The sequence below is a fragment of the Camelus bactrianus genome, chromosome 35, assembly GCF_048773025.1.
Source record: "Camelus bactrianus isolate YW-2024 breed Bactrian camel chromosome 35, ASM4877302v1, whole genome shotgun sequence".
Classification (NCBI taxonomy): domain Eukaryota; kingdom Metazoa; phylum Chordata; class Mammalia; order Artiodactyla; family Camelidae; genus Camelus; species Camelus bactrianus.
In genome coordinates, this window is record NC_133573.1 from 16,758,186 (window position 1) to 16,770,991 (window position 12,806).

A 12,806-nucleotide genomic window follows, 5' to 3' on the forward strand; every position below is an offset into this window, starting at 1 on the left:
TACTCAAAAGGAAAAAGTCTTAATAGCGATTTCTCATACTTCACACATGAGCGAACATTTCATTTCACACATCTGATGGAAGTGAATCAAGTCATTGTCTTACAAGTAAAACAAATAAGAGTGCGGGGTGGGTGGAGGGGTCCTACATATTACATTTTGATTAATACAGAAGAGGGATCGGTGCCTGAAATGAAAACGAAAAATGTGCCACTCGTGTAAGAACTGTTTCTGGAATGAATACATTTAGTGCCCAGTAACTTATTTTACAAAAAAAAAAAGTTAGTGTTTTTTCTCTGTTATCAGCATGACGGCATACTAACAAGCTTCAGCGCTTGAAAGAAAGACTACGGGATTTGGAGTCAGAACTACTTGGGCTCAAACGCAAGTTCAGTCACTTGGGAGATGAGTGAGACAGGGAAAACTGTAGCAAATACTGTTAAGATGCCCATCCAAAATCCTCCCTTTTTTCCTCCTTCCCAACAAAACCCTGAATTTGCTCAGGTACACGCTTGTCCCCCTTGAAGTCCACACTTCCCAGCAATAAGATTGATTATAAAGGTTAACTCCAAATTCCCTTTATTCCCTCTGTCAATGGTAGGTTCAGGTATGCACATGTGACCATTCTAAGCCAAAAAGAAACAAGGAGAGGTTGGCTGGGACTTTGGGGAAAGTTCTTCCTCTTTCTTCTGGGACAGTGTCAAGAAGAGACTCTCTCCTCTTCTCTGGACATGTTCAGATGTATAAATGTACATGTATGAGGCCTACATGTGATGCTTTTGTTCAAAATTAGTCTTAAGATGAAGTTAACACAGAGATAAGGAAGCCAGACTAAGACTCTAGCAGGGAAGTGAAGCCAGAACCAAAGTTCTCAGACTGTGCTATCTCTGCACTTCCAGATCGGTGCTCAAGAATTCTACATGTGTTAAGACAGTTTGATGGGGCTTTTGATATTTTCAGCTGAAGGCACTTTGATCTTTGAGTCATTTTCTTATCTGTGAAAATCAGACTGAGAGCTACATTACCATCTTGCAAGAATTCATAATACATGTAAAGTTTTAGGCACAGTGATTGGTGCAATTCAAGCTTTCAATAAATGGTATCAGGCTTGCAGTGCTGCTTGCCTGGCACACTGAATACCTGCTGTTAACCTTGCTAATAATTAACTTTGGCAAATCTTTAACAATTTCTGATTGCTCACATTTCCATACAAAAGAAAACAGGGGATATTTAGCCTCCAATGAACACATTGTTATAGCTGAGGTAAGGATTCTAAGTCTCCTTGAGGTACCAAAAGATGAGGAACAGAATAATAACGCATTGGCATTTTATTGCATTTCACACACACGTATGTGCACATACCTCAAGGCAGATGAAATAGAATTCAGGCTGATAAAAGACATTAATTTATCGCATTAAATGCTCATTTCAAAAAGAACTCAGGGGAATTTAACATATTGGATACTTCCAAAATAAATTCAACTTTAAAATGAATATGGTAGAATATGTAAAATTTATAGTGTAAGCTTGAGTCATAATTTCTTAATTTAGAAAAGTTAAAACTTAGAACTTGTCAAGAAGAATCAGGTGATTAAAAAACACCCAATGTAATGAAGGTATCAAGAAGAAGAATGTGATTAAAAAAGACCCAATATAATGAAGGTAAAAGTCTAAAATTTAAAAATGTTAGATAACCTCATTTTTCCAAACAAAACACCATCAATAATAATAAACTAAAGAGAGGATACAATACTGATTAAACACATAGGCTTTGGGTATACAACCTAAATTTGAAAATGGGCTCTGACATTTGTATACTGTATAACGTTGGGCAAGTTTCTCAGCCTTCTTAGCCTGTTTCTCATATATAAATTGGAGGTAAACTTTGGTTTTAAATAAGATTAACTGTAAGGCAAGTTCTTGTGTAATGGTGCCAAGCATAGAGTAAGCACTTAATAAAATATATTAATTATATTCTTATAATAAAATTACTTCCATGGGAGCTCACTGACTTCTGGTAGTCTATTATAGAATGCTGGGTTGAAAAAACCAGGCTCAAATATCAGATAGGCAAAGGGAAATCCTCAAAGATACCTCCAGCAACTCCAAGAAAAGACAGGTGACAAACACTATAAAAATATATCACGTGGGAATTTCTCCTTCTGGATAAGACAGTAACAAGGACTTGATTTAACTGCCTATTTGAAAAGCTAAAAAGCAACAGCAGACAAAATGAGTGAAATAATGGTTTTCAGACATTGGACATTAGGCAATTCAGTGTGGTGATCCCTGAGAAAAGGGAAGAAAATGAGGGCAGTCCTACAAATGCCATAACTTATTGCTAAGTGGTTTCCAGGCCAAACCACAGGGAAGGGAATCTCAGGTAGAGTCCAGTGGTTTCCACAAGTAGAGGTTATATAGATCTAGGAGTCTGGGGATGCCAAGGTAGGTATAGAGTGGAGGCTTCATGGAGAGAAGTATCTGCAAGATGTTCTCCTCTGGTCTTTGGCTGCATGCTGAAGGCGGCGGCAGGGGCAGCCGGCCAGCGGGCGGGCAGCCAGCAGGCGGCCGCAGGTATGGGCTTCGGCAAGGACATGGGCACCCAGTACGCTGCTGCCAGCCTGGCCCGGGCAGCCACGCAACAAAGGAGCCACCCGGCGATGAGCCCCGACACCCCTGGCCCAACCGTGGGCAGATCCCAGGGCAGCCCAATGGATCCCATGGTGATGAAGAGACCTCAGCCGTATGGGATGGGCAGCAACCCTCATTCTCAGCCACAGCAGAGCAGCCCTTACCCAGGAGGCTCCTACAGCCCCCCAGGCCCACAGCAGTACCCCACTGGCATTCAAGGTTGGACCCCAGGGGCCATCGGAGGAATGCAGTACCCACAGCAGCAGATGCCACCTCAGTATGGACAGACAGCAAGGCGTGAGTGGTTACTGCCAGCAGGGCCAGCAGCCTTACTACAACCAGCAGCCACAGCCTCCGCACCTCCCCCAGCAGGAGCAGTACCCGCCATCCCAGTCCCAGCAGAGGTACCAGCCGCAGCAGGACATGTGTCAGGAAGGCTATGGAACTAGGTCTCAACCTCCTCTGGCTCCTGGAAAACCTAACCACGAAGACTTGAACTTAATACAACAAGAAAGACCATCAAGTTTACCAGCTGAAGTCTTGACCTCGGAGGATACCGCCTTTGGAATCAAGGATCTGTCTGGCTCCATTGATGACCACCCCACTGGAACAGAAGCAACTTTGAGCTCAGCAGCCAGTGCATCCAGGTCCACGAGCAGCCAAGGAGATCAGAGCAATCTGGCTCAGTCACCTCTCTCTCCGCATGCATCTCCCCATCTCTCCAGCATCCCTGGGGGCCCATCGCCTTCTCCTGTCGGCTCTCCTGTAGGAAGCAACCAGTCCCAGTCTGGCCCAACTTCTCCTGCAAGTATTCCAGGCAGTCAGATACCTCTTCAGCCACCTGGGAGCCAGTCAGAATCCAGTTCCCATCCTGCCTTGAGCCAGTCACCTATGCCACAGGAAAGAGGTTTTATGGCAGGCACACAAAGAAACCCTCAGATGTCTCAATATGGACCTCAACAGACAGGACCATCCATGTCGCTTCATCCCTGTCCTGGAGGCCAGATGCATCCTGGAACCAGTAGCTTTCAGCAGAGTAACTCAAGTGGGACTTGCGGTCCACAGATGAGCCAATATGGACCACAAAGTAACTACTCCAGACTCCCAACGTATAGTGGGGTGCCCAGTGCAAGCTACAGCAGCCCAGGGCCCGGCACGGGCATCAATGCCAAGAACCAGATGCATGGACAAGGGCCAAGCCAGCCATGTGGTGCTATGCTCCCTGGGACGAATGCCATCAACTGCGATGCAGAACAGACCGTTTCCTCGAAATATGAGCAGCATGACCCCCAGTTCTCCTGGCATGTCTCAGCAGGGAGGGCCAGGAATGGGGCCACCAATCCCAACCATGAACTGTAAGGCACAGGAGGCAGCTGCCACAGTGATGCAGGCCACTGCAAACTTGGCACAAAGCAGGCTTTTAGGAATCCAGGATGGAATATGCATTGTTCCTACGGGCTTGGTGGAAACAGCTTCACCAAGATGCAGAGTTGAAAATACTGCTCTTTGGAGAAAGGCGGAGACAACCAGGAGACATGCTTTAGACATGGAGAGGCCCTGTGGGCAACACCACGTCACAGGCCCATGGCAGAGACACACACAGGAGAAGTTCTGCTCCAAAGTCATCTGCAAATATCCACTCACTAGAGAGCATTCTGGAGAATATGCTAACAAAGTCCCCTCTGCCTCTGTATCGGAACGGTCTTTTTCACAGAAATGGTGAATGTTATTACATTCCTCTTTGCCCATTCTTAAAGGACAAAATAAAACTTAAATGTATCAGTTACCAAAGGGAGTTATTAATTAAAAAAAAAAAAGGCCAGGAATAATTCATGTTCCCACCACACAGAAAGGAAAATCTTGTAATTCATGGGACACTGAATAGGGTCCTCATAAGGGTATTGCCTCAGTAGGAGAAAAAACTTTGCCCTGGAATAAGCACTGCTATGATTCCAACTAACAAAGGCTGTAAGTAAGCCTCTAAAGGAACAAACACTTTACAGGTAACTTAATTTCTTCCCAGAACAAATCTTAAGCTAGTTATAGGATACCAAAATATTTAACACATACGAAAGTAAAATTTATGATATTTGGCATTCAATAAAAAATCACCAGACATTCGAAGAAGCAGAAAATTACAACTCAGATTGAGAAGAAAAAGATATCAGTAGAAACAGATCAAAGAATTACACAGGTGATAGAAATAGTAGAAAGAGACACTGTAAGAGTTATAAGTATATCCCACATGCTGAAGAAGACAGAGAAATAAACAAGCCTACTAAATATAGACATGGAAGGCATAAAAAGACACAAATAAAACTTCTACAATGTTTAAAATGAAAAACATACTGGATGGGATTAACACCAGATCAGATGCTGTAAAAGAAAGTATTTGTAAAGTTGAAGATGTAGAAATAGAAACTATCCAAAATGAAAAACAGACCACAAAAACAAAAAGAAGAAGAAGGATTAATAGAGAATCAATGACCTGCAGAGCAAATTCAAGTGGATTAGTTTATGTTAACTGAAGATTCTGAAAACTGGAGAGGAGGTAGGAAAGAAAAACCTTTGAAAATAATGGCCCCAACTTTCCAAATTTGATGAAAGCCGTATGTCCACTGATTCAAAATGCTCAAAAACCAAAAACCAAAAACAAACAAAAAAAAGTACAAAAAACTTAAGAAAATTATATGAACACACATAATAATAAAAGTGCCTAAAACTAGTGACAGAAAGAAAAAATCAAAAGGAACCAGAGGGAAAAATAGATACATTATATACATGAGAACAAAGGTAAAACTGGCAATAAACTTCTCATTGGAAACAATGCAAATCAGAAGAGAGTGGAAAAACATCTTTAAAGTACCGAGAGAACATATACTATCAATTCAACAAAAAAAGAAATGTTTTTCATGAAAGTGAAATGAACATTTTTTCAAATATACAGAACAAAGTATTTATCATTGAGCCATCTAGCACTACAAGAAATATTAAAGGAAATCCTTCAGAGAAATTATACCCAGTGAAAATGCAGATCTAAAAATATAAAAAGTACTGAAAATGGAAATATCTGGGTTAAGTATAAAAATTTTTAAGAAAAAAATTTATAAAGGTAATTGACAATTTAAAGCAAAAAATGTAATGAAGTATTGCTGGGTTTACCATATATGTAGAAGTAAAATGTGTGAAAGTAAATCTAAATGATATAAACACATGAAGTAAAAGGCAAATGTTTAGATTAAATAAAAAAGCAAGACCCAACTATTTGCTATCTGTAAGAAAATCCCTTTAAATATAAAGAAATAAGTTCAAAGTAAAATGACATGCTAAAAGAGATATGCTAACATTATATTTAAAAAGTTGGAGTGACTATAATAATATGAAAGTAGATGTCAGAGAAAATATTACTAGAGATAAAGAGGATAATTTCAGAATGATAATGAGGTCATTCATCAAGAGAACATAACAATCCTAAACATTCAAGCACCTATTAACAGAGCTTCAAAATGCACAAAGCAAAAGTTGATAAAACTGCAAGAAGAAATAATCAAATCCATAATTATAGTCAAGGATTTAACACTCTTCTCCCAATAACTGACAGGACAAATACACAGAAAATCGGGAAATATACAGAAGACTGAAACAATAATATTAATCAATTTGATCTAAGTGACATTAGAACAGTCCACTCAGCAACATCAGAATACACATACTTCTCAAGTGCACACAGAACACTTACCAAGAGAGACCATATTCTGGGTCATAAAAATAAAAGTCTCAATAAATTTAGGTGGATTAAAATCATGCAAAGCACGTCCATTGACCACACTGAAATTTAAAGTAATCTACAGTAATATGTCTGGTTAATTCAGAAATATCTGAAACTAAATTACATGCTTCTAAATAAACTTTGGTACAAAGAAAAAATTACCTAGGACTGGGGGACTGAGGGGAAATTGGGAGTAACTGCTAATAGGTGTAGGGTTTATTTTTTTTTTGTGGGGGAAGGGGGTGATGAACATTTTAAAATATTGGTTATAGTAATGTGTATACAACTCTGTGAATATACTCAAAACCATTGAACTATACACTTTAAATGGGTAAACTGTGTGGTATGTGAATTTATCTCAATAAAGTTTTTTTTAAGGGGGAAAAAAGTCAGAAGGTATTTTAAACTGCATGAAGAACAAAACATGACATATCAAAATTTGTGGAAAGCAGCTAAAGTATTTGGAGGGAAATCTATAGCACTAAACTCCCATGTTAAAAACAAAAATAGGTCTCATATTAATTACCTTAAGCAACTATAAAAACAAAAGTCATGAAATCCAATGACTCTTACTTCACACTGTAAATAGACACACAAAATTAACTCAAAGTGTTTCGTAAGACTAAATATAAGAGTCAAAGTATAAACCTAGAAGAAAACATTGGAGAAAATCTTAGTGACCTTGGATTTGGCAAAGATTTCTTAAATTTGAAACAAAAGTACAAACTATAAAATTGAAAAGATCAATAAATTAGATTTTAGTGAAATTTAAAAATTGTTAGAAAAATGTCATACTTTTGACAAAAGATTTGTATCTAGAATATATAAAATTCTCTTATAGCTCCATAATAAAGCAATCCAATCAAAAACGGTCAAAATATTTGAATGGACACTTTACCAAAGAAGATAGATAGGAAGCAAATAAACACATGAAAAGATAATCGTAAGGGAAATCAAAATTAAAATCATGAGAAACAAGCACACATCCAAAAGAATGCCTAAAATTAAAAAACACTGCCCATACAAAATTTTATCAAAGATGTGCCTTAACAACTTGTATAGACTACTGATAGAAAACATGAAATGTTACAACAACTTTGGAAAACAGTTTGGTAGTTTTAAACAGTATGAGACATACATTGACCAGGTGACCCAGCCATTCCAACCCTAGATACTGGCCCCAAAGAAATGAAAATATACGTCCACACAAATACTTTGTATGAATGTCCATGATAAGTTGTATTTGTAATAGCCAAATACTGGAGAAAATTGAAATGTACATCAGTGGGTAAACGGGTCAAAACTGTGGTACATCCGTATCAGTAAGTAGAGGAATAAACTATTGACACGCAAACAATATGAGTGAATCCTAGTATTATCACGCTGAGTGAAGGAAGCATAAGAAAACATTTTGGGATAATGGGTATGTATATTATCTTGAGTGTGAAGATGCCTTCATGGGTGAACACATGGGTTTCGGGTCAGACAGGAGAATGAATACTAGCTCCACTCTTATAATTTAACCTTACAAAAGTTACCTATTTGAGCCTCTTCTATATTTATTTGTTATGTGAGGATAAGAACATAAGTGTCAAAGGTTTGCTTTATTAAACCATGATATCATACATAAAATACCCAGCATAGTACTTGGCACCATGTAAATGTTCATTTTCACATATGTATTTTCTTCTCCTATTCATTTGTGCAGTGTCTCCCCTTCTGTAAAACGTACCTCCTTAGCACTGTTATTTTTCTACCAAAGGATATCTGTCCTCTTCCTCTTGGAACAAAACAGAAAATGTGTTTTGGTATTGTTTGAGAACTTTTACTGTTTGATTCCATTGAAATTGGCTGGATGATTCTTGCCTCCGTTCCTTGTAGTGCTTTACTCAGCTTTTGTGGTAACGATTAGAACAGCACATCACAGTTCACAATACACACATCTGTGTCCCCCTGCAGAACTTAGTATCTCACGTCCCTCTCATAGAGCCTGTGAAAGGCTCATGAAGTCACTGCTCAATCATTAAAAACAAATCAATTGAATGAGGGGCCCCAGAGGCAAGACAACAGGTAAGAATAACTGAGTATTGTAACTATTCCTACTCGTAAAGCAAATCCTGTCAGTGGGAGAGGAAAAGGCTTGGGAGTGAGGCAGAAAGTGAGTAGAACTTAAAGAGTGACTTTAAAATGTAGATAAAAGAGGAAAAGAACTGGCCTTAATCTAACCACCATGTCAGCACAGCTCAAGACACAAATGAATGTAATTAGGCCTACAAAGAGACAGAATTCATTCCTAAATAACCAAGGGTTTCTTGTTTAAGAGATCACCCACAATTTTCTTATATGCACCCTTTAAGACATGAAGAAAGGTGAGAAAGATATTATTGACAATAAAACGATCTGCTGGAGAAAGAACTCCAGTGAATATTGGCAATTCAGCTGTTCTCTCCAGAAAGGGTCTTCGAGACAGCCTGCCTTTTACTATGTCTGGTGAGGGTGGAAATGGCTATTACAAATATCAACAAGGAAATAGTCATTGTGTTCCTACCTAACGCCAAATACTTGCCAAGAGTGTTCAAAGATTATCACATTTCCCTAATATGAGTTAGATATCATGGTCCCCATCTTACAGGAAGAAAAACTGATGATTAGAACAATTAAATGAGATGCTGAGGTTGCAAACATAGCAGGGAGCTTTGATCCAACCAAATTTCAGGACTTTTCCTATTATTCCCTATAATCACGTCTTTTGGTGTTTGGAACATTGATACTCACCTACTGCATTATATAAAAATTATTCCCATTTTAAGACCTTCTGCTTAGGCTACTTCACATTTGCTAAACTGCAATTTGAGGATTCCTTTCACGTGGAGCTGGAGAATTTGGCTATACTCTTTGGGCATCTCATGGAAACCGCGTTTAGGTAAATGGTTGTCGTAGTAGTGGTGGCTGACAGATGTGTTCTCTGCAGTTTTAGAGAAGGGCCAAAAGCCATACAGCTTCACGCTCTCACACAGTTCAACCGCCACACTTGTGATCATCAAGCCGGAGGACAGGCGATATTCGGTCACACCTTTAGTCCTCCAGAAAAGGGCTAGGTTTTTCAGGTACTTGGGATGAAAAAATAAAACTTTTTGTCTTGCTTTAGACTCCTTCAGTGTGCTGTACACTTTAAAAGAGGCCCCGGTGTTGGCCCTGAAGGAGAATGCCGGTAGAAGGACGAATGCATCTCCATAGGTGGCCATGTCCTCCAGAAACATTGCCTTCTTTTCCTTTAAGTTCCCATATCTGCCAAATTTTTAAAAAATCATAATTTTAACAATAATACTCAAATGAGCAGGTTTGGTGACATGAGGCTGAATTCACCACTGGCCAAAAAGCAGAACCATTTATATCACTGAGATAAACTGGAGACTTAGAGAAGACACATGTTAAGCAAACATCATGTGCATATCGGGGCTGGTCTTTCTCTCTCTCGGCACATCTATGCTTCCTACTTTCTTATGAGGCAATACTTTCACTCAGCATGCATTGTTTTATATTATTTTATCTTCCAACTCACGTCATTTTTTCCTAGGGTTACTTTTTGATGCTGAAACACCTCCCAAATTTATAATGCTGAACTGTTTTCTCAAACATAGGACAATATTTAAATATCTATACATTTTTAAGAATTCATTGAGCTGTAAACTTATACAAATGTTATTATAAAATGTTTCCTTTAGAAAACCTAAAATGTCTACACACATACACACACATACTTAAAATTTCCTCCAGAGATTGTGATGTCTGATTTAAATAATACCTCAGTAAATATCCTGTTTATGATTATGTGTGTTTAGAAAATAAACATTGGGGAGATGGGAACAATATTTTATATTCTCTTAAGACATACTAGAACTATTTGAGGGGTGCATACTACTAATAACAATTATGAGTCACTTTTGATGAAAACTGTAGAATAAAACTACGAATGGGATTTTTATTAAACAGCTGACATTTTCTAGTAGCTACATTGGGGAAAAGGAAATATGGAAATTATCCTTCAGTAAGAAACTACCCAAACCGAAAACTTGATTTTTGCCAGGTTCTCCTAAGGCTTGCTCTCCAAAGCTTCTAAACAGACTAAGTGTTCTTCAAGAAAGTGCTATCAAGATAAAAGTAAAGCAGTAAAATTCTGAAAGAACACTGAAAAAAGGGACTTTGCTGTTAAAAAAAAGATGAGGAGGTAAAATAAGTTCTCATTTGATCAGCAACTATGACATTGGAAGTCATATGTCTTATGAGCCAACACCCAAATTACCAATAACGTATTCTTGCGTATTTCCCCCAAAGCCACTCCATCTGTACTGGGAGTCACTCTCAGCACCAAGATTAATGTTCAGACCAAGAGTTCATGGAAAAACGTTCCTGAACAGAAACATAACTTGGAGGTACTTGCCTTAGTCGTATGATACTAGGGTTTAGAGTTACCAGGTTGGTTTTACTGCCAACATCTTTGCTAACATTCCCTGTGGTCGGGGGGATGTTACACCTGGAATTTGAAAGAAAAACTATTTTCAAAATATAACTTCTGAAAAAAAAAAGTACAATACACACACATTCACACATATACATGTGATCATTCTCATTGGAGAAAAATCATCGCTCTTAAGAGATCTCAGAATTCATCTGATTTTCATTTAAAACCATTTAATAAGTACTGAACTTTTGGTTGGCATTTCAACACTACATGAAATATATGAATTTGATAAAGGCTTTCAATATTGATTAAGACCTTTATAAGTAACAAAGCAAGAAATGACAATTACACCTCGTGTAGCTTTTGAAGAATTCATGATCCTTTTATTAAAATTATTATTTATGTTAATTATAGTCCCACAATAGTATGATCACCAATTTACAGATATTTAAAAATGAAGGCGTTGTGACTAAGGGTTATAGGGTCTGCCAGAAGCAAAGGCTATACAAAAAAAACCCCCCAAAAAACAAACAAAAAAAACAACTTCCTGATTCCCATATGGACTTTCCCACCAAATCATGCTGTTAATAAATAAAACCCTAATGTTCTTATAATGATGTTTTCCTACTGATGTTCTCATCTCCTTTTGAGTGCTAATTTGTTTTTAAATTGGAAAACAAATTGAGAATTGTAATTTGGGGCTAAATACATTCCTGCCACAAAAAAAAGGGGGGGGGGCGGGGAGTTGGTTATGATCCCAAAGTATCATTTACAGAATTTCAAGAAGACCATTTCCTTAAAGCTGCCCATATAAACGGAGCATCAGTGAGGAAGGCTATTTAAACCTGAGGTGTTCTGTAATGTGACTGAGGCAGAAAGATTCTATTCTATGTGATATAAAACATACAGATAATGAGACATGGACTTCCCTCACTGATTTAAAAAATACATCAGAACATGATTAAATGTGGCACCTTGGGGAAAATCTTAGATAATAGGCCACAGAAATGTCTTTATCAGTGGGCTTCCTATAACAAATCCACTTTCTAGAACAGTCTCACATTCTTTTGAAGACTCAAAGGTGATTTTCCCAATAGTATCAGATGTGGCTCCTAGGGGAACTGCTAGGTACCGTACACACACGGTACAGCAAAGCCATGCATCACCTATTCCTGTTTCCTAGACACTTAGCTGACAGCTCTTGATCTTTTGAAATGGAAAATTTAAAAAAAAGTAATTTCCAGATGGTTTTATAAACTATGAAATACATGCATGGCCAAAATAAATTTGGGCTTAAAAAAGTAAATAAATTATAATGACACCAACCACAGCTAGCCTTCATTTGGCCTTTCAGGTTGGAAGGTCAACTTCAAAAGGAACTCTGTATTCAGAAAAATTCCTGACATCAGCAAATGTAGAATCTGGAAATATATGCGCTTATTTTGGAGATATAAATTAAGTAGCTGTTTAGGGTTTTTTTTTTTCCTCTCCCCTGATTGTTAAATCTAACAAAAACCTTGTATTTCCTGTATTTGCTATAAAGTAAAATGGATGTTTAGACATAACACTCACCACAGATGTTTTGGGGATTTTTCAGTCTATAAAATGTCTATTACAAGAAGAATTATTTATTGTCATTATGGCTTTTTCATACTGAGTACTTTAACAAAATGGCTAAATCACGCAGGTACTGGTCACTGTCACATTAATCACGAGGAACATATTCAATAATGATTGGATTGCCAGGTCTGTGGTTCTGGCATTCCCTTCAGCACAAAATTCTAAATAAGATTAAAGTCAGGGGAGCTACTGATTCAAAATTATAATTCTTTTTCATGTGCTAAAAAGGGCAGCATTAAATCGATCAGGATCAAAGGATCTCTTCTGATGTATGCAGTCAATGCTCCCCAAATAGGAAGAAACAGATTTTGACTTACTTTATAAAAA

The 12,806-nt window shown here is 37.9% G+C and overlaps 2 protein-coding genes across 4 annotated transcripts in view; one reads left to right on the plus strand and one right to left on the minus strand.

Annotated features, from left to right (window-relative positions):
• ST8SIA6 (ST8 alpha-N-acetyl-neuraminide alpha-2,8-sialyltransferase 6) overlaps positions 1–12,806 on the minus strand; it is a 140,545-nt gene that overhangs the window by 19,837 nt on the left and 107,902 nt on the right. For 2 of the 3 annotated variants that reach the window (XM_074358080.1, XM_074358079.1), the window contains exons 7-8: positions 10,839–10,931; positions 9,173–9,685 (exon numbers count right to left, since the gene is read on the minus strand). In XM_074358080.1, coding sequence (XP_074214181.1) covers positions 9,217–9,685; positions 10,839–10,931 — 562 coding nt within the window. In that variant the 3' untranslated portion in view covers positions 9,173–9,216. The remainder of the gene's footprint in view (positions 1–9,172; positions 9,686–10,838; positions 10,932–12,806) is intronic. The other variant, XM_074358081.1, reaches the window with a different exon arrangement.
• On the plus strand, positions 1,275–4,351 carry LOC105078471 (AT-rich interactive domain-containing protein 1B-like). Its single transcript, XM_045504756.2, is given in 2 exon segments — positions 1,275–3,846; positions 3,848–4,351. Coding segments are annotated over 2 exon segments (1,608 nt in total). The 5' UTR covers positions 1,275–2,742.